Raw genomic sequence first — 23,249 nt, 5'->3', positions numbered from 1 at the left:
TTCTCTTTTGCAATCTAAAGCCTTGAATCCAGTCACCCACTTTCAAGTTTCTTACTTACAAAAGAAATGTTTCAGAAAAAGCCATGTTATGGATTGAATACTTTACTGTCCAAATTATATTAATTCTGCCTTTTTTTTTTTAACTTTTTTAGCCTTTCAAAGTACACAGTCTACCACAGGAACTACCTAATACTACATCACTACAGTAACAGCCATTTAAAACCACTGAGCAAATTCTGTTTGGAAATTCTTGCAACCACATACAAGCTTGACCACAGTGCAGGCTAAGTCTTGTTACTAGTAAAGTGGCAATTTTGTAATTGCAAAATGATGATGGATTTGATAAAGGTAAGGGAATATACATAAAGTAACTACCAGCACAATTTCTAACAGGAAAAAAGGTGGAAAAGCTGGGAAACCTCGGGGGAGCCAGATGATCCTCTAAGATAAAATATAGGAAGTCACAGTATGCCATGAAATGCTTTAAAAAAGAAAGAGAAACTTTACAGAAAATAAAGCAAGAATTTAGAGGATTTTGTTGATTCTCCTCCTATCTCCAGACACACACTTGTGGGTGAATGCTCACATTTTCAATTAGGTTCACCTCCTCTAAAAAGATAAAACTCCTCCAGCTTAATGAAACAAAGTAATTTAAACTGGCAGGCAGTTCTCCTCCAGCTGTTTGCAACAACAACATCTTCCATGCTTTGTTTTGTCAAAATTCCTGCAGAAGGGAAAAAGATCTGATCATGTATGAAAGAAATTCGATTTAGGAGAAAAGACTGCTATCCCTGTGAATAAAAGCCTGGGTATTTGGAAACTGTTTCAGGCTACTTATGTGTAGATACTCCTTCATCCACTTCATTTCAACTAAGACCAAAAAAAAAAAAAAAAAAAAATCTGCACATATTAATGTCTTAATAACCATTATAGGTCTGTGGTGGGGCTTTATTTGCAGAAACTCAGCCAGATCAGTAAGACAGGAGGATACTTCAATTTTCAAAAATAAATATAGAAAAAAAAAAAAAAAACAAAAAAAAAAACCCAAAAAACCCAAGAAATAAAAAAACAGAAATATTTTTTGTTTTGTATTAAACTCCTTACCTGCTCTGCTGTCCAGTGGGCCAAAATCCAAGGAGTATTTTACAACATGATAGTTGTTCCATACATACAGGAGGTTGTCCCGGGGATTATAATCCACAGCAGCAATGTACTGGTAGGAATTTGGAAAGGGCACATCCACCATGCTATCCTTGCTTTGGTCAGTGTTATATATGTAGTCTATTTTATTCCCTGTGGCTTCGTTGTCGTCATCTTCGTACACAGACTTCACCACATATAAAATCCCACAGATCATGAAGGCATTAGAAGCTGACCTCTTGTCATAGGCAGTATCCCACGTCCCTTCGATCCTTAATGTGTAAGGGTTCAACTGGCTAATGACTATTTTGCCATTATTTTGTTCTGTTGCATAGATTACCCAGAGCCCGTTCTCATCCACGGCCAGGTCTATGTCGGACTTGCCTCCCCAGCGGTAGGGAGAGGTGTCGTGGTAGTTGGCATTGGCTATGATTGCCTCCCCGCTCTTTATCCTGGTCCGCAAGTCAAACTTGACGATGTTCCTGGTCCGCTCCTTGTTGAAGAACAAAGCCCCGTCGTACACCACGAACCCCGTGCCGTCCACCCGGTGCGGGAGCTTGTAGGTCGTGGTCGGCCTCCCAGCGATGAAGTCGTCCTTGGAGGAGTATTCTGTCAGTGTGTCTGTCCGGTACGGCGTCCAGGGCATGTAGTAGATCTTGTCAGAGGCCTGCAGAGGGTCCTTGCACCAGGCGCCCGACTGGTGGTCAGACTCGAATAAGTGTTCACTCTGGTAAACTCCTTTCAGCAGTCCAGGGCAAAGAAAAACTGTCGTAGGGGAAAAGAATTTAAAAGAAAAATGGAATTAATGGCAGTTCAGGGGTGGCTGGCCCAAGAATCTCAACAGCTTCTAGTCCCGGAGCAGAGGACACTCGTGATGAGAGGGAACCCAAGAGCAATGCCTTGTAGCTGGAGACTATCCTTCCTGCCCATCATGTATCTGGAACAAGATTTGCCCCACCAAACTGGGTTTTTTCCCCCCCTGCTTTTTCTATCAGCTGTGGCTTGTTTTCTTATTGCTTTTCAAATCTATTTTTACAAGTATACTTACTTGGACCACTTGCTTTTGTAAACTCTGAAATGAGTATGTGCCCCCAAAGGATTTCTGGGTTGGCATTTCCAAATTATATTCTGCAGTAAATCTGTACCTACTAGGTGAAGGGCTAAATTCCAAGGGAATTGATCCACATATTTATTTGAACAGCCCACAGAAGAGTGGCCTAGAAATGGAAATAAGAGAAAGAAATTCCCATCCTTACAGCCCAAGCGATATTAAATATTTAAAGGATACCAACAGCAAAGCAGAGGTGAATCCCTTAGCAACTCAGAAGAGCATTTAAAGCGAAGGGAGTGTTGGGGGGGAACACCCATCTGGAGTATAACTAGGAATGAGACTTTCCAAGCTGCTACAGGACACATGAAACATGCAGTCCACACAATTAAAAACGAATGACATATGGATGCTGAAAGGAAAAGACAAGGAAGAAAGGAAGAAAGGAAAGAAGGAAGGAAAAGAATAAAGTTTACTGGAGAGGAACCCAATGTCTAGATTTTAATCAGTTAAAAAATGTCCTGTTAAATATAGTAGTAATTCAAACTTAAAAACATATACCTTCTATTGTTACATGAGAGGAGCACAGAGGAGCAGTTTGACTAACTGGGATGCTTTGCTGCTCAGACTTCGGGAGGGGGGGCTGGCAGGGTCCAGGGAACGCCCAAGACCTGGGAAGAGGCTCAGCCACTGCCCGGCTGACCTTGGCCCCACGGGAACACCACCACCCAGGGGCCAGCCAGCTGGATGGGGAGGCATAAGGAGGGATGCTGTGGAGCAAATCTGGCCCTTGCCATCCCCAGCAGCACCCTCCTGGCCTGGAGGTGCTGCATATGCTTCGGTGGGAGAATATTGGTTGGTTATTTGGAACACTGATCTCCGCGATCCACGAGAGGCACAGTGACCACGACGATGGGATGGGCGGCAGGGAGGCATGAAGAAGTATCCCACCGCGCACTTCCAGCAGCACGGGGCTGGCAAGATGGGATCCCACATTCACACTTCCTGCTTGGAGCATAATTGATTATTTTTTGTAAATTCAGAAATTGGTAATGTTGTCTAGAGAGCAAGACGGGAGGAAAATCAGATTTAATAACCAGTATAAAATGATATAGATCCATTGGAGTCTAAGTAACCACGTGGAGTTGCTGAAAAGGGGGTGCCATTCCCAAGAGGCTTTTATGCCATAATCAGATATACTTATGCACATATATATATGTATGCACACCTTCCAAGTTCTTTGGGGCAGGAAACTGAGATATCTAAGCCTTTGAATATAAATTTAATGAAAAAATAAAGGTGGCACTGGTAAAAACTTTTCAGCAAATATGAGTTATCTGGTGAAGTTGAGCAGCAGCGATACTAAATAAACTTTAACAAAAAGGTAGTGAGAATTAATGACAAAGTATTTCAACTAAAACGTTAAACTGTTAAATAACTTAGCCTACACATAAGTAATATATATATAATTTGAAAGGTATTTAATTACCTTTTTGTTCCACTTCTATTGTAGAGAGAGAGGTAAAGAGAGAAAGGAGAAAAGAGAATAGATTAATGGTACTGTATTGGCCAGGTACTTTTCTTTACCTCTTTCATAAGAAAAGGAACATTTATTAATTTACTTTGGTATGTGAACATTTAAATATATATATATATATATATATATAAACCTTTCCTCTGATATATACACTGGATAATATGCAGACAAGCTGAACAAAATACAGATAAATTTTAACTTGAGAAAAATCTGGCAGAAGAAAAAAAAAAGCCCAACAGTTGGGATGTAATGAGCCCCCTGGACTCTACCTTGTCAGCAGCAACCTCGGACTAGTTTCATAGAGCAAAATGAAATATCCATTAAGTGAAATATGACTGATACAGCTTTATGTATAGAATAAAAATTCCAGGGAGAAACTTTATAGAATATATATCTTCATATGTTTTGCCAAAATCCTGTAAAACAGAGATCCCTACCTAAAATAGGAGAATATTAACTTATGACGTGAAAAAAAAAACTTAGGAGAGTCAAATGAAGCACATCCGTGGATGTTCGTAGAGTCCTGTCCTTTGTCTTGGAGAAACACACTTTAGTAAGAGTTGGAAAAAAGCACTGGAAACATTGTAGCACTTATAAATATGATCCCGAAGATTCACAGTGTTAACGAGACAAAAATATGTAAGCACTATTTTAAAAGCCCAACCCCAGAACTTGCTGGATATTTTAGTATGAATTATTCATCGTGCATCATAATGCTGCTGAAGAGACTGTGTCCCTTTGGACAAAGCCCCTTTCAGGTGGAATAAATAAATGAAGTGCACTTATTATTTCCTGAATGCTCAGTACTAGTTTCTATATGTAACAACCTCCTGCAAGAAAGTTTGGGGGTCCTCATCCAAAAGCCTCCTGTAGTTGTGGCACAGTCCCTGACTTCTTCCAGCATGGTGGTGACCCAACAGTCTCTGCACCCCCAGCCCTGTGGTTTGCTGGTTCCATGGAGCCTCTTCCCTGAAGGTGTCAGAGAAGACAGGCCCCATGAAATAACAGAGGGAGAAGTGAGAACTTGCCAGCAAACTACGATGGCTTTGACAGCTGAGAGATCCCTGTTAGGAGAAGTGAGACAGGAATGCAAAGATGCACACATGTGCTTTGGTTTTGCTGCTCAGAGTTCACTCCAGCTCCTTCCAGACCAAGACACCTGCCAAGTGTCCTCTGGTGCTGGCATTGCAGAACTCTGCATTCAAAAGTCTCATTCATTTGGATGGGAAATTGCAGGCTCGGAGGAAGGACAATTTCAGGGTAGGGCTGCAAATGCTCTGGCTAGACATGTGGATCTACACGTCCCTATCCAGAGAGGCATACAGCTGGAGCCAACTGCAGCTCCCATAATGAGTGTTTCCAAACTCCAACAGCCTTTTTTACCTGGGCTTTGATTCAGGCTCCTTTCAACCTCATAACAGGATAAGGTTAAAGGCAAATGTTTTCAACATGTGGCTGTCAGGGCTCTAGGGATCAGAGACAATGCATTTGAGTGCAATCTGGGTTTGCAAGGGAAGGAGCCAGCAAGATTAAAAGGCTCCAGACACAGCAGCTGGAGAAACCCACACACCACTTGTTCTCCCCATCCTGGGTTGTGGCTGGTCACAGTTAAGTAAGGTATTCAGAAAAGCATTAAATGTCCCTGGCAAAAGCAAGAAGGCAACATTACAGATCTCCAAATGTATGGCTTCACACTGATTCCCCTGGCTGATGGTATACAGTACCTCTGGCAGCATAGAAGGTAGTAATTTACATTTCCAAATGTGCAAAAGCTTTTGTAATGCACTCAAACAACAGTGTGATATTGTAAATCAGGGAGAGAGAAGCTTCTAGAGGAGATCATTTATTTGTGACCAGCTGATCTGAGTGACCTGAAGTGATTACCCTTATCCTGAATAGCTCGTGTCATTAACACTCAGTGCCATATCCAGCTCTAAAATTCCAAACACAGATGTGTTTTGGTGACCTTGTGAATGATGCTTCCATTGTTCGTGTCACAAACACCTATTTTCCCTCTGCTAATTTAAGACTTAATGCTTTTCAATTTTAATAATTACTCAGCTTACATTGGGGCACCATGTTCTTCAGACAGGTTCCATGAGAAGCTTGGAGGATTTAGATCACTGAACAATATTAAAAGAAAGGGTCTAATTAGCATCTGATTATCCCTTCAGTTATACAACATACCACCACAAAACTGTCTTCATAAAGCACTGGTAGAATTTTTTTAAATTTTGCCCAGCTACAGACAATTTTACATCTCTGTAATGCCTGTACCAGTCTACAGAATTTAAGTACTGATGACAGCACAGGGTGCACCCTACTTACCTACACAGATCTACAGAAACGAAACAGGCATATACAACTTTTATTCTTATAGTGAGGTCTTCCATTCCTGCTGTCACTGCATGGGTGGAGAACAAGGGTATTTCACCTGATTCTCTACAGTGGTTGCCAGTGCCATTGACTTCAACAGTGTCAGGAGTCAAAAGGAAATCAAGGACCACTTGCTGTGTCTGAGGGAAGTTACTAACAAGACTTTCCACATACACTGGTTTTCTCATGATTCTCCAGATGGAAGGAAAACTGAGGACAACATACAATCATGAGCCACTACAGCCTGTCCCCAAGCAGACTCCTACTACCCGTTCAGAGAAATCGCACAAAAGCAGTAATTAATTGTTCTTAGTATTGCTGGGTTGAGGCACACTCTGGCAAAATTAACACTTGAACAACATTAGCTGCTCATTTTCTTATCGCCACATTGAATTGCACTCAACTATTTAAGGCACAAGCACACGGTGGTGGAGACTTATAGAGAGCTGTCTCCCTGGCACTGCTTCAAACCTACACAACAGCAGCAAAAAACTCCTGGAAAAAAAATGTGAGTAGGGGAATGTTAAAAGGCAATTGCAAAAGTAGTGCAAAAATGTGTGCCCTGTACTTTGCTAGTTGTTTGTCTAATTTTTCTTTTTTCAAGGCAGATGTTTAATAGTGGCATAAGTGACATTCACTCCCTGCCCCTGTCCCTCACAGATCTGATTGATTTAATATACTCAGACTAATAATTAATACACTCAGCACTAAACACATAGTTAATGACAAACCAGAAGGACTAAAAAATCCAGGTTTTTGAGGCTGACCTTAGAAGCATAAGCTGCAGCTTCTCAGCCATGCTGAGAGTGTTTTCCATGCCAGACATGGCTGCTGTATCTCACACCCACAACCAACTTGACCACATGCATAGGCAGGTGAAGCTGAAAAGCAATTTATGTGTTTCTCCCTAACACACAGCCCCATCTGTGGGCCCTAGGTTGAATAGGAATATGTCTCAGAAGCTACAAAATCTACCACGGCACCACAAAGCACACCCACGTAGAGCCTGCTCACAGGTGAAAGTGCTCTTCTTTTTTGAAGGCATGGTTGAGTTCTGGAGTCACAGTAAAAAAAACAAGAGGCACGTTGAAAATTCAGGGCAGCAGCAGACCTGAAATAAATATGCCTAAACCCAGGGAATGAAAATCACAGAATCACAAAATGGTTTTTGTTGGAAGGAACCTTAAAGACCATCCACTTCCCCCTTAAAAATCACCCAGCAATGGGCAGAGACACATTCAGCTATGCTAGGTTGCTCAAAGCCTCATTAAAACATGAAAATACTTTTTGAAAAAAAAAAAAAATGCATTTCAAACCCACTCAACCTCCATATATGGTTTAGCAGAAGAAAAGCTAAGAGAGCTAGCTTGGCATTTATATGACACACTCTGGCAACCTGAAGTTCAACATGCTGCAGAAGTACCCATCTCTGATTCTTTTTCTTCTCCCCAGTCATAATTAAAGTGAAAAAAGAGACCACACAGCCAAGTTGAGCACTCACTCTGTGCAGCACAGACACAAAACAAAGTACATGGCACCATTTCTCTCATCCACCCACTCCTTCTGGGAACGTCTGGGGTCTCATTGCAGCACAGGTGGGCGGTCACCAGACCCCAATAATGCCTTGATAATGGGAACACAGCCACATCCACTGCAGCAAGCTCCATCAGCAGAAAGTCAGAAGATATTTTGCCTCTAGGCAAAGGAAACCAAACAGCAATACAATGGTCTTTGGGTTCACACCCTCCATTGCAACTATCTTCTCTACAGAAGACACAATGACCAGCCTTTGTCCCTAACCTCCACATCAAGCTGTCCCCAAGTCACAACTAAACTCCAGTCCTGTCAGTCCCAGTGAAACACTCATTTTCTGAGCTTTTAATGTGAAAAGTTTGAACTTGCAATGGGGGAAAACCTCTTGAACCTTGGCTCAGGAGCAAGCACAAAGAATGGAAAAATTAGGTTTTCTGAGAGTATTTTACAAATACGTAAGAGTAATGCTATTTTTCCATTTTTTTGCCGCCAAGTCTTCCTTTACTTTGATTTTTCTTTTTTTCCTCAACATGATGGGTTTTCTAGAACACATTTAAATGGAGAACAGACCCCATTAACATTACTGGAATTTTTGGTCCAAGAGCAACCTGACACTTGAATGTAAAGCACTCAGACTTTCATTCTCCAGCCAGAGGAATGAAGAAATTATTCTTATCAAGTGTATCACCATGAATTATCATCCCTGTGGCTGACAATTTCTCTTATGAAAGAACATTCAACCTTGAGCCTCTCTGATGGAGTTCTCCACCAAACATAAATGATTCTACAAGCTAAGCTTTAAAGTTTGCTTAGGTTGAAATTACTACAGTGGTGGGAGAAACTTAGTTTGTAATATTATTTTAAGGTCTCAATAAACAGAGTACTTTCTTCTTCCTGGCTGTATGTAACTATGTGTGCATGTTAGACTCCTATAAAACTGGGGGGAAAATGGGATTTATTGCACAGGAGACATGCCTGCATTTTACAGCAAATGAAGAGTTAATCCTTTGTTTAATAAAAGAAAGGAATAATCTCACTTGCTTAACTTCCAGATTACGTTTTTCCTATAATATCGAAGCACCAGTAAACAAAGGTGCTCTATGAGTACTCTGTGCTACAATGGCTTCATGTAACACATTCCTGAAATTATCACCTCCTAATTAATCTTGCTGTGAAGTACAGATATTGGAAATGTCAATAATCTATGCTTTCATGAACCACAACCTAAATTAGATCCTTAAATATGGTATCTATAGATCTGCAGAAATCAAAGCTGTCATTTTGCATAAGTGGATTTTTTTTTCCTCCTTAGATTTCCATTCATCTGATAAATTTGTGAAACCTTTCAAACCATTAATTCGGGCTTCCTTAAAATGTCAGTGCTTTCAGTCTGCTTTTTAATACATAATAACTAAGTTTAATAGATGTTCACTAAAATAAAACTAAGGATTATTAATGTTAAAACACCTGTCAGTGTAACTTAAAGTCATCAGGACCCAGGAAACCACTAATATACATTAAGTCTTGTCCACTAGAGGTTTCTGTGAGATGAAAAAAATTATGGCTTCCTACAAAATTGCCTTGTGTATTACAGATCAAACTTCAGGCTATTTTGGGAGAAAGCCCTCATTTTGTTAAGACATTCATATAATGGATGACTGGCATCAGAGGCTCAAGCTCCCACATGGACTCTCCCACAAAACCCAAGTAATAACAAATGTTTTTCCATGGCACTGTCCCCTTGAGGCAAATTTTCTATAAGCTTAAATGTGATTACCTCATTTCCTAATTTTAGGTACCAAAGCACACAAAAAACTTATGCCTTTAAATATTTTGTAAAGGGAGAACAAAAAATCTCTCCAGCAGAAAGTAAATGAAACTCAGGGATTCTGAGTTTTGAGATTAAACAGATCCATGCTGTGTGCCTGGCCCTGCAAAAGGAGCAAACAGCGAGCTGGTTCTCAACGATTTTGCAAACATTTGAATTTCCTGAAATTCTGTGAATAATTTCTATTCTTTCTTTGCCTTTCTCCTCTCATTATTATTCCAGGTGGCAGTCACAGTGACTGGCTTCTCTGAAGAAGCAGACATTTAATCAGCTTCAGCAGATACTGAATGTGATTGTGCTGCACTTCTAAATGTATTATACCAAGAGATAAATATTTCTTTCTCAAGTAAAGATAATTCACTTAAGATAATGAGACCTGAAATATACTGCACTGGAAAGAAAAGAAACAGCAGGAATTGTTATATTTAAAGTTCATCTTCAGAAGGAATATCTGATTTTTTAATGTGTATAAATCTCTTTTGTAGATGAGATTTTATGCTTAGAGCACCATTTATTCAAAGATAAAGAGACCTGAAAAACAAATTCATACCTGAATTTGGGAAACAAAAAAGTTGTTTATGCTATTCAAAGTCTTTGTCAAGAGCACTGGCCACCACTCACTATCCTCACAAATAGAAAAGTTGCTCTCAACTTGTTGGGCACCAGAATTTTCCTTTGAAATCCACCAATTTAAAAAGAAGCAGCAAGATGAGCAAGCACAAGATGGGGAAAAAAAAAGGATACAGTACAAGTACTGTGCAAAATTCAATTAAGGCTACAGGTCATTCAGCCAAACTTTCCCTGGCAGTTGGCCTTGTATTGTTTCCAGCACAACAGCAGATGAGTGAGCCACCATTAAATTACAGCAGAATCAGCCACCTGGACATCATTCTCCTACAACAAAGAAAAATTGTAAAAAGTAAAAGCACAGCTCCAGAAAGGGAGGTAAGCACTGCAGGGCTGACTCTGCAGCCCTTGTTCTGTTGCCTGTGGCTGCCTCCTGCTGCCAGTGAAGAGCCGGATGCTGAGCACCCATCAACCTTTTGCAGCGAAGGACAAACGAGATGCAGAGATCCAGTCTCCCCAACACAGACATGAATTACACCTCAGCCAGGATCTAAGCTTCTTTATAAAATAGAAGAGGCATGTGCATCTGTGCATTACTTACAGCTCCAAGCCTAAACTAGTAAAAAAAAAAAAAAAAAAAAAAAAGAAGAAGAAGATAGCTGAGCTTTTCCACAGAACAATTGTTTAATAGTACCCTTCTGAAAAAGGTCTGGGGGCAAACTGAGTATCAAGATATCAAGATGCTGCTCCCCTCCATCAAGAAAGGCTTCTGTGCACATAGAGGTGGGGCAAGAGGTGCTAGCACCAAGGTTTGATGCTCCAGGGATGCTAAGTGTGGTTTTTCAGGGCAGGAATGTACATCTAATTCCCAGTGCTGCCAGCTCAGCCCAGGAGTGCTCAGAGACAGGGTATGGAGAGACAAACTGACATAATGGTTAAAGACCCACAACAAAATAGCTGTTTGGGAAACAAATAACCTTGTCTGGTAAAATCTAACCCCAGAGAGCTCTTGTAATCAAGTTTGAGTCTAGGTCTTACTCTCTTTGCTCATTCAGCCATTGTAACTGGGTCAGGTAAATAGACCTGGATAACCACCCCACTTGTTCCTTCTTTTGGGATTTCAAATGCACAGGAATATCACATGGCAAATGTAGCTAATAATTATTATTTGTATGGGTTTTTTAAATATATTTTTTGCCTCCTTACCTGACTTTAAAATGAAAGAAATCCTGAAGACTCTTAAAAATTTGTCCTCATCTAGGAAACAGCTAAATCTGGGATGTCAAAAGCCTGACAGAGCCATCCAGGCAAACATTAGATGTCTTGCCTTAAGCAATAGGTGGGAAAGGAAAAATATCTTAGGTGGGAGAGCACTGAATTAAAACTCCTTGTCTTTCAGTCCGATCTCTCTCCAAAGAGGAATAAACTGTTTGTCACCCTGCCAGCTATGAGACTAGCTATAAAATAATAGATTCCACAGGCCCAAATGAGGCTAATCATGATTGCCAAGGCATGTCTGAGCTGTGAGAAGTGAGTGAAATCTGATGCTCTTCAGAGAAAACATTTATTGAAAAGCCCTTTGCTCTGCAATAAGCCTTGGCAGTTCTCTCATGTCTTGGAGTACCTACCATATTTCTCATTTGATTGCAAGGCATATTGCTGACAGCAGCTGCTATGACTGAGTTTCCTTTAATAACGCTTTGGTAGGTAAAACACCACTTGTTTTTAGCTATTGAGAGAACGGTCAGGAAGGATTTTGTATCAACTGCCTCCGTTAACAGTATTTATTCTTAAGTGTCTCCAACTAGATACTGTAGTAAAATGCCCATCAAAATCAGAAAAGGATTTCCACAAAAACAAACAAAGTGACACCTTTGTTTCCCCTCTACGAATTGGCGAAACACCTACAAAGTAAACGGAAAGGTGGGATTTTACTGCAACCACTTCGGAAAGCAAGTGAGGAGCAGGAGAAGGAGATGTTAAGACTTCAGACCAATCCTTTGGAACAGATTTTACAATCTGGTGTAAAATTTAACAACATCTGCTATTTAAAAAGAGAAGATGAAAAAAGGAATCAAGGCGTGCCTTCTAGCATTTTTAGGCTGAAGTAATTAACACAAGTGTGCTGTACGTGTGTGTGTGAGCACATATGTGTACATATGCAGAGGAGTGGCTTCCAACATTTTAGGATTTAAATAATTAACCCAAGCATGTCTCACATGCACATACGCTCACATATTAAATGCAAAGATACTGGCACAGCTCACACTTCGAGGCACATTCCTAAAACACTCTAAAAGAAATTATTCTGACACATCCCATCAGCACACTGCTAAATCAAGTATTGCAGAAAACTGCTTGGAAGCCTTCACTTCATCTTCTCTTTTGCTTCAGCCTTCAATTCTCAGAGTCAACCAAACCTCAGCTGAGAGGCAGATGTTTCAGGGGCGATCATGTGCTGATGAATTGTGAAAGGCTCCCATGCCTTTTCCCCAGCTCATGCTCCAGATGTGCTGGGGGATGGGAGGGATCGTATGCACGCCTTTGCAGTGTAAGGCAGACAGGCACGGCCACCTCCTGCAGAGGTACGGAGCAGAAGGTAACACTGAATGTCGGGGTGCCCCCCTCCACACCCCTGTGTGCTGTGCACCAGCATCCTCCTCACCCTCGGCTTCCCTCATCTCCCGCTGCACCAAGCACTCATTAATCCCTGCCTACCCTCACATATTTGGGGAGCTTACCGAGCAGCAGAAATGATGCCAGGAGTCCCTGCAGTGCTCTGGGGACAGCTGTGACAAGCCAGCCTGCCACCAGCTGGGGCTGCCACACACGGGCACTGGGACAGGCTGGCGCTGGGCGGTATGTACTTAATGAAGCACACAGGTAAACCACTGAGGGAGTATCTTGCAGCTAATGTGTGCTCTGAGCCTAAGTGTGAATAGAGAACCCTTTCTGGGTTTCAGGATTTGGCTGCCAACTGCTTGAGTACAGAACTAAGAAGGATGACATTGTATTTTATGCTTATTTTTAATGAATCAAGTACTGATATAAAGCAGGAACGTAGCTGGAATGAACTGTCATTTAAAGGAATACATCTGAGACCTTTAACTTGCACAGTATATTCAGGGAAGTAAAAATATTATTGTGCTTGGGAGAACCACACATTACAGCAATAAAATATATGCAGTGAATATGTAGAAATTTCATACTATTTGCAATGAACTGAATATTAGGCACTGCTAAGACCTATCGTTTCACAAAAAAAAAGAGACTACTTTATTTCTAATTTAAAGCATAAGAATTTATGAAGATTGAGGAAAGTCTTTTGTGTGCTTTTGCAACAGCTTAACTTCTAATGTATTACCTATTCAAAAATCAGGATCCTTGAGTCTCTTGCACATTATTTACTGTGCACATGATTGGAGCGGTCAATGTGTGGTGCCCTCTCTACTTCATAGCCAATGCACCTATTTCCCCATGGCATCAGTAGATATAAAAAAAGTAAAAAAAAAAATCTTGCTTAAAGAAAAAAAAAAAGAAGTGAAATGAAACACACTCATTTTGGTATGAGATAATTCAATAAATCTGTCTACTTTGCTAAGGCTTAGTTTTTATGTAAAACACACTTACTTATCTTGCTAGATTCAAAATGGCAAAAGAATTAAGGGTAAGGTTCAGTTTTCAGTCCAGCTTTTAGTAATCTGAAAATAAACAACAGTGTTAAAAGGAATCCTTAAGAGATCTAGGGGACAGGGCCAGATGCCAAGGCTATGCCTGCTTCACATAAAAACACCCTTTCTCTCTTGAAATATCTTTTGGATAATTTAGATGACGCAAAACCTCAAAAATCAAATTACCACATTGCCAAAAGTTCCCAGAGGGGCATCAATGGGTCCATGCTTATATGGTAACTATTCTGCATTCAGGAGGACTCATCCAACAGATCTGATGGGATTGTGCCATGGCCTGAACCCACAAATAGCACAAGCACAGCTTACACCATCTCCTGGGAGAGGAGGCTCAGCTTCCCACCAAATTCCTAAATAACTTTGGGGGTGAGAGGGAAGGGCTTTTGAGAAGAGTTGGACCAAGCAGACATGCAATAAGAAAGGCTGGTGAAAAGGAGCTAAAATTTGAAGTGAAACAGATTAAGGAGCATCACCATTAATGTATGGAAACACAACCTAGAGAGCATCTGTCAACACCCATCTCAACCCTCAGCCAGCACAGTTCATAGCTAACTTGGTTTGCTTTTTCCATGTTCACCTCCCAGATAGAGGACACCAGTATGATAACAACCCATGTGTTCCTGGCAGTGGCAGTGCATTACAAATTGAGATCATACTCAGGCACAACCTAACAAAGGTTTAGTCAACTATTTGGCCTCAGCAGGCTTGTGAAAAACTGGGATGTTGTGCATCTCCCTCACAACCTGAGGGCAAGAGCAGTGCCGTTAGTGAGGAGCTCTACGGAGCCACCCCACTGCCAGGAGCTCGCATGGAATCTTTCACAAATTCATACTTCTATAAAAATTTAAACAACTTTCAGTGCATTACTATGTTCTCTTAGAGCTAATTTACAAAATAGAAGAAATAAGAAGAAAGTCCCAGTGACGGCTCTAGCTGAGTTGACTGAGGTAGAAGACCTCATCTTTAGTTCCACAGACATTAGTCTAAATTAGCAGAAGACAAACCCATTTTTAAAAAAAGGGTTCTCTGATTTAAAGAAGCAGGTACTCAAACAGCAGTTTCACAAAAATCATGGCCCATATCTCAGTTCGACACCGATGTTTGTGAGAATAGCAGATTGTGTGGGACCCAAGACACAGAGACAGGATGGAAGTGCAATTATTACTTCGTCTGAGACTGCCCTTCTCTGAAAGCTCAAGCGAGAGTTGCTGGGGGCTCTTGGCAGTTGGTGCTGTCTCTTCCAGTGCCACACTCAAACAGAGAAAGGAAAAAAGATGGATGGGACACCTCTGGTGCTGCGTGTGGTTTCAAGTCATGGGGAACCTTCTGAGAAAGGCTATGGTGTTGGTCTTGTCATGACCAATAGGCAAGAAATGCAAGCAGGAAACAGCCAGCTCTGTTGGCCTCTGGATCTTTTAGTGGACCTGCCCCTTTGAAAAATACACCTTTGACTGATGGCTTCTGGACTCCCTGTTCCATGCAAAGAGTAGGTGTTAACGCAGCTCCTCCCTTCAAACTCGAGCAAGTAGTATTTCCATTCTACAGATAAGGAAGCCAACACAAATGCCAATACCTTGAAACTCTGACAGAGCAAGAAGCAGTGGCTTGGGACAGCTGGCCAGGAGTTTAAATCACTGTCCATTAGCTTAGAGCAATTCTTGGTTCACAAACTTACTAGGAATATTATCACTCAAGTCTTCAGGATGACAAAAGGGGAAAAAACAGGGATTTTTGCAGTTTTTCCCAAGTCATGTCACAAAGCCAGAGGAAAAGTGGACCAGATGCTTGTGGCACAGTTTGTTGTGAATTAAGCAAAACCAAAGTGTGTTTGACATATACACAGCTGTGTGTGAACACAAGGACAGGAAAAATATGTTAAATGAAAAACTAAGATGACAAGTCTGGTACATCAGAGCTCTTCAGAGATCTGCCTGTCCCACAGTAAACCTCCATTTGATAAACATGTCTCATTTCTTCCTGAAGCACAACCAGAGCCAGAAGAAAACACCCACAGTATTAACAGCATGGGCACATTTAAATCTCTTTCTATTCTCTTTATGTTTTGGGAGGAGTGCATGGGTGGTGGTGAGAAAACTAAGTGTAAGTTAAAAAAAAAAAAAAAAAAAAAAAAAAAAAAAAAAAAAAAAAAAAAAACCAAACCAAAAAAAAAAACCACTAAAGTAATAAAATACTACCTAAATACGTGTTTTAAAATCATCCATGATTCCCATCCAAAACCACATGCCCCTTTGGATCAGAACTGTAATTCTGTCTCAGAAAACTTATCACACTGCTTACAATTCTGGTCATCTCTGACTGCATCACAACCAAATATAGAGGGAAAGTAACAGCCAAAAGGAACAGGCCTTGTTTTCCTAAAGTAAGGCATTAAACAATCACTTCATTACTTACATTCACAGGAAAAAAACTGCCAATTTAAAAACTCCATACGTATTCTCAACTTGTCATGCAGATTCCCTTAAGTGAAGGCCTTGAGAAATAAAAAGCATTTTACTTGCCTACAGTTAGAAAACTAATGAAAATACTATTTGTAATGTAAAAAATTTCTAACGCATTGGGGAAGAAAGCTGGCTTTTTCATGGATATACCTTGTGTTTTGTTCCTCTTAATCCTATTTTAAACATAAGTAACACAGATGTTGCCAAACTGCATATCTGAATGCTCCTGTTTTGCATGCTGGGATTCATAATTTAGTCAAAATCGTGGATCAACAAGCCAGTGATAATATTTCCACTGTGGGTGACACTGCCATGATGGCAAAGACACCAGATGAGGAAATGTCCTGTTCTTTTTTATGGTACTTATCCTGTAGCAATATCCCAGGGCCAGAGCAGAAATAGATAGCAGTCTACTACTAAGTGAGAAAAGACTGTTCTCCCAATAGCTTACAAGATAAACAAACAACATAGTCAAGGTTAATTAAAGACTGATTAATATTTCCATTTGGGAACGGTGGCAGGAAAATATTACCTACTTTGTCCAAGGAAGCTGTGGCAGAGCTGGGAAATGGTGCCAAAACTGGCTTCCTGTGCTTTAACCATAGTCCAAAATCAAGTATGAAAACCTGCAAGCATAAGGAGCAAGCAAGGATGCTTTCCTCAAGGGATGATCACTGCAAATGCAGCTGTCAGCATCCCTCCAGTGTGCTGTGTGCAGCATGGCAAGGTCACCTTGCCCAGGTCTTTTTAAGAATGGTTGGCAGAATACAGCACGGTGGCCTCCCTTTAGACAGACAGTAAACAGGTATAAGAGAGAATTTTTCTTTTCCTCTAGTCCCACAGGTTCAATGTTGTGAACTCCTGTGGATCGCATTTGCTCAGGAGAGAGGATGTAGGCTTTGAACACTGATGTCTTGTCAATGAACTCTGAGCTACTTTCTCAGCTGTGCTACCCATCTGGGTGCCTGCCTGCCATCAGCTCTGCTGAAGAATGTCTGGTCACAGGGAGAACTGCTCTCAAGAACTGAGGTGGTTTGTTACTTTACAGCATTGTTTTCAGGTGTTGGCTTGCAAACTGGCCAAGCCCTTCCTGGTGACAGCCTCCCTGTGGATCTGACTCTACACCTGAATTCATCAAGCAGCAGGAGGGAGTAAAGTGTGCAAGAAATGCTCCTCTGTGTCCATCAGAGGAAGCAATATCAAAAGCTGTTTCTCTTCCTTTGAGAGCTGTGCCTGGCCTCAGTCTTTCCAAGGTTAAACTCCCAGAACTGGCTGCACTTTGGAAAGCCATAATTTTAAAGCTGGTGCACAACACAGCTGCTTCCTCTTTTATACAAGTCAGGTTCCAAGGGAAATGTCTACAGCACAGACCATGGCCTAAGAGCCCATTGCCTTCTGGTCACACTTCAACCCCCCCATGATGCTGGCAAAGGCTCAGAAGCTGCTCACCCCAGCACCCTGTGGTCAGGGCAGCTGTCTTTGCATGAACCTGCTGGTGGTGCCCATCCCACGAGCAGGGATAGCCAAGGAGGTGATAGCTTCATCTCCACCAGCATTGTTAGCACCAATGAACCATTGTCAATAAGGTCTGAGGCAGCTGGGGATGGGAACAGGGATGCTGCTTGATGGGCACCAAATACAAGCAAACAGCAGGGGGCTGGAGCCACAGCCCCTCTACAAATGGTCCATGGCTGTCACCATCCTTTCTGTTTCTTAACAACAGAGCACCAGGGCATTTGGTCATCTTACTGATGATCTTTCCCCCCCATTTCTGATGTCTGCACAGCAGAAGGCTCGTAAGCTGCAAGGTAAAACAAAACTGGAAGCAGATTTGCATGTACACACTTGCTCTAGAGCTACTCCAGACTGGCAGATGCCATACTGGGAGAGGAAACATGTCTCATGTCCACTACCAGAGCTGCACCAGATTGCAGTGGCTCTGAATAAAGGCTTTATTGTTTCCTTTCCTAGCAATGCCAGCAGAGGTCAAAGATCTCAAAGATGCCACCTTTAAAAACACACGAACCAGAAAGACAAGAAAGTGGAAAACACAACAGCAAGAGCTGGAGTTCAGGATCACTGAGAGACCACATTGGGGTGGTATTCACTGTGGGGAAGAGCAAAATGAGATGTTTAGGTGCTTAAGGAAAATAAATGCCAAGATAGACAGGCACCAGTGGGGCACAGCCAGTTAGGCCCTTTATTATGTTCTCAGCTTTCCCTGACCATGACTGCAAAGATAGCCTAATGCGGTGAGGCACGTGACATGCACACAATGGCTTCAGAGTCACGAGACCATCCACTCCGAATTTTCCTACGTATAACAGCAGGAATCTAGCCATTAGATTATACAAAAAGTAATGTAGTATAAGCATGCTGTGGGGACTGAGATAAAAATTAACACCAAACTGGCTCCCCATCCTCCTTGCCACCCCTGCTTCTCCCAAGAGACAGTGAGATGCAGTTCCTTCCAGGAAAGGGTTAAGCAGCTCTGCAAAGCACATCTTGCCTCCCCTGTTTGTATTTGGTGTGCTGAGAGGACTCCAGCTCTCAGCAGTGCAGTCCTTGGGGAGGAGCCCCAGGTGCGGCTCCACACTCCAGTTTTTGTTGCTTTCTTTGTTAATAAATCTGAAGGGAACTTTGGGTTTTGTACACAACACGGGCTTTACAGAGCAGGTCAGGGAAAGCTCCTGCTCACAAAGTTGATAGTGGAAAATGGCACTGCTGCACACAATATCATCACGCCTGGGACCTGAGTCTGGAGAATGCTGAGCTTGTTGACTGTAATCGCAATTTTGCTTTGTTTTCCAACCTTTAGCCACAAAACAGCTACGTTTCACAACAGGAAAACTGAGACAGAAGAGAGAGGCCATCAGGTTAGGGCATAACTGAGCTTCCTCCTGGACCATCAGGATTCATCCAGGTCACATCCAGTCAACACAGAGTTTGCAATCATGACCTTCTCTGGAAATTACAGCTTTGCTTCCCTGCTAAAATGTTTTATCCAGCAATGATTTTGCAGCTTCATGAAGCATTCCTGATTAGATTTTCAACACTGTTACACATGAGGTCTCTTGTACAGAACAGTATCTATCCACACAGAAAATGTGAAAATCGCCATTCAGCAGTTTTCACTGCACATTTCAAAGGAAAATAGAAATAGAAAAGTCCTATTTATAAAAAAAAAAAATCTCGACGTGTTTGGAAACTCTTTAAAAACAACGCTTTTCTTTTTTTTTACAAGTGCATTTATGCAAACAAATGTACAAATTAAGCTTTTTTAAGAGCAAAAAGTATCTCTTCGCACCACATACACTCAGTAACTATAAGCCACAATTTAAATCATCTTTAGCACCATCATAGGCTATTGCCCTGCAGTTTTAGGGCAAACAAAGAAGGAACAGAAAGTTTTCAACTGGTCCAAGATTAGAATTGGAGATGGGAAAGATGCAAAACAAAAATTAGTTTGTCTCAGGGAAAGTCCTCTACTGGAGATTTTAAAGACAGCAGGGGAAGATAAGAGGAAAGATATACATTATGACCAAACTAATCTAATCAAAAATAATGTGGAGTCTATTTATTTGCTTTTCTAAAAGCAATATCCAGCAGATAGAGGAATGTAAAGTGAGATCTCATACCCAGGGAATAGAAAAGCAGTCTGGAGCACAAGCATCACACTGTAAAGCATTGACAATGTTTCCTTCCAAAATCCAGCACAAGGGAGTCAGGTCATCAGCAAGAAAAAAACAGGACTGATGAACAACCCTGCAGGTCTTGCCTTTCCCTCCCTACACCTTATATTGCAACACTCCCACACTAAGAATGAAACATCTACATGTAGCTGGTCCATATGACCTGAGGGTCACGGAGAGCTTGCCTTTCCTTAGAATGACATATTGCAAGTAACAACATCTCTTCAAGTATTCCTCAGCGGTATCAACAAGTTCCATTTTTTGCAGGGAGGACTAGGATCAAGGACTAGCTCTTCTGGATAAAAAGAGAAAGTGTGTTCAAAAATTCTGAATAATTACAACTGAACCTTAAACTGGAATTTTCCTTTTTTTTTTTTTTTCTTTTTTTTTTTTTTTAATCAGTTCCCTTGCAAGGCTTACATGCCAAGCTTGTTATTTTTCTCACTCATCTTTTTGCAATTACGCAGTTGCCTGGGCAGCCAGGCATAGTGCAGGCAGCAGGCAGTGTCCACTGCAAAGTACCTCTAGCAGGATAAGCATCAGTCATGGCTGCATTAATCAACTCCTGCAGGCTAAGCCCTGCAGAGACATGACTGGGTTTTCAAAAACACTTAACTCCTTCTGTGTGCCCAGCCCCAAATATTCCCAGCTTTTAGATCAATTGCATGTTACAGGGACACACAAAAGAGTATGTGTATTTCCAGCAATTCCTTGGTACCAATTTTTAAATCCAGGTCAGTTAGGTTTGGGGTCTGGCAGACCATGATGCTGGAAAAGCTCTGCCATTAGGTACTGGGCTGCTAAGAAAACTTAATCTCTGAACAATCTGATTGGTAACTCCCTGAGAAACTAAACCAAATTTTGTTTGGATTTAAGCTAAAAGTATGGCTACAAGCAATGCTGAAATTCTGTTTTCAGATCCATACCCCTTCAAAAATCTGCCCAAATGGCCCAATGGGAGCATCCACAGGTTCAAAATTCAGCCCTACATAATGGATTCTTTCTCAACTAGAAAGACAAGTGAGTGAAGCCAAGCTTCTCTGTGTGATGTCCAGAGCATCACCCAGTTTGCCATGCTTTTTTAGAGCTGCCACACATCACCACAGAACCATCTCCACTGCTGCACTGGGTAAAGAGAGACGTCAGGCTGCTGCTACATTTTAATTAATTCATGAAATTATTCGTTTTTTTCAAATAAAGTATGTTTTAGAGCAAGAGATATTTGCATTTTTCATTTCTTTAAATGGAACTAACAAGGCACATACATAGTAAAACCTAAAATCAAACGAAAAAAAAAAACAAAACCTTGCAACATTCATTTTCTCTTAGGCAACTTCGATTCAAGATTATTGTAGCACATTGTCTTTGGAGCTTTAATGCCTACACGTTTACAGACCAAACCAAATCACTGTTGTTTTGCTTCAAAGAAAACCTGCAGGCTGAGAAAAGAAGGCTCTAATTGACTTTTTTTTTTTTTTAATGAAAAACTGAGTCCCCAAATTCTTTATGCATTAAAATGAATTTTCAAACTGATGTTTATCATGTGTGCAATTCTTTCCACAAATGAATTTTTAATTCTGGATACTGGACAGACCACACATACAGAGAGCTTGCCCAATGTTTTTAGAAGTAATGGTTGCAGTAAAAATGTCAGTCTGAAAAGGAAGCAACAATTCTGTCTTCCTCTGCTAATTACATAAGTTTCAAAATTATGTTAGGACATTCATTTATGGCCAGTGTTAACCAGGAGTCACACAGCTGTAGGTCAGAGTAACTATGTGCATTTAGAAGCAAGTCCATCATTTTTGCATATGATTTTTCTTTGTTAGTAAAGAACAGTTTTGCAGTGAATATATACCATTAGTTTCCAATAAAAGCATATTCCTCCATATTTTTAGATCCATTACACACACACAATTCATTCTGGAAATGTCTGAAATTCAGCACGGTGGGCTGTATTTAGAAACAGAAGTTCTCAGTTTGATGCTTTCTTATTGATCATTAACTACCACACAGCTGGCAATGAAATCAAGCCCCCAGCTTGATTTAAAGATGACATTCAAGTTGACTGATTAATTGTAAATCCCATGCTCTACAAGCCAATATCCTCCTGCATGTTACAGTAGAGCCTCTGCTCCTGAAAGGCGAGGTCACCTGCAAAGAATAGCATTTGGGTTTAAGAGGCTGAAGCTTGTAAAGCTACAATCACAGCTGTGCAGGTATATTTATCATAGTGTAAACAAGAACGTGAGGAATTAAGTGGAAAGAATAAAAGGGGAGATGAGAGGTGAATTTTCAATAAAAACCTCCCTGAATTCAGGCAGAGGAAAAGGAAAGTGATAAATAATCTCTCTGGAGATAGCACTCATCTTGACACTTAATGGTATCGATACACCTAATTTCCATGGACTGTGACATCATGAGAAAGACTGCAAACCTTGGGTACCTGGGGCTCCTTCCCACACATCCTGAGTTCCAATGAGACTGTCATCCTGCTCAGATTTATGCAGCACACAAACTGCATGGCAAAGAGAGCCAGTGCCACATTAAATGCAGTAACTCAGCGCTGGGCCAAAAGGATCACAGGAAGGATGATCACAAGTTGGAGCAAAGAAAGAGAAGGGTGCATCTTTTATGCTCTTCAAGCAGCATGATTTGGGTAGCAGGAGGTGCAACTCTTACCAAGGTGGTCATCAGTACCTAAGCCTGCCTTTTCTTATCCTGAGCTCCAGAGCACAAAAAAAAAAAAAAAAAAATCCTTTAGGCCTTGCATAACTATCACCACAATCCCACACAGGACCCACAAGGCATCAAATTCTACTTTAAAAAAGGCTTTTACATTGGAAACTTTTTACATACAGATCTGGGCACAATACAAGGAGTTTGTCCCACTGTCAGCAAAGAGCACTGCAGAATTCCTCTAGTTTAGTCTGATAAAAGTGACATAAAGTTGATTTCTTCCCATTAAAATAAATATCAAGAGTACTGCTTAGGGAAAAAAAACAACTTTATGATTAGCTTTAGAGCTTTGTTTTGATTTATTTATCTTCTTTGCCTGAAGAGAAGGTTGTGCAAATGCTGCACTGTTAAGGGAAAGAAGTCCAAACTTTATATAAGGGCTTTTTGCCCAGTGTCTCTTGGCATGCTTCAAGTTTGAGATTGCTTTGTATGGTGAAGTATTACAGAATAAGATAACACTGTGTTATCAAGGCACTAAGGAAGGGCTTTGCACTAAAGAAATTCAGCCAAAATTCCTTTTCAAGGAGAGCAGAGAGTGCATTTGAATAAGCACTAAATTCAGCAGGGGAATATCTAATATGATTGGTTTTAAAGACACAGAAATGAGTATTTTGCTGTGTTTTGAATGTTAAGTGAGAATT

General features: G+C 41.0%; 1 protein-coding gene across 2 annotated transcripts in view; it reads right to left on the bottom strand.

Moving 5' to 3' along the window:
- The window catches only part of ADGRL3 (adhesion G protein-coupled receptor L3), a 487,040-nt gene that overhangs the window by 161,737 nt on the left and 302,054 nt on the right, over positions 1-23,249 (bottom strand). For both annotated transcript variants that reach the window (XM_053975251.1, XM_053975252.1), the window contains exon 6: positions 1,105-1,905. In XM_053975251.1, coding sequence (XP_053831226.1) covers positions 1,105-1,905 — 801 coding nt within the window. The remainder of the gene's footprint in view (positions 1-1,104; positions 1,906-23,249) is intronic.

The sequence above is a fragment of the Vidua macroura genome, chromosome 4 (assembly GCF_024509145.1).
Source record: "Vidua macroura isolate BioBank_ID:100142 chromosome 4, ASM2450914v1, whole genome shotgun sequence".
In the NCBI taxonomy this organism is placed as follows: Eukaryota; Metazoa; Chordata; class Aves; order Passeriformes; family Viduidae; genus Vidua; species Vidua macroura.
The sequence above is the reverse complement of the archived record's forward strand: the minus strand, read 5'-3'. Positions and strand labels throughout refer to the sequence as shown.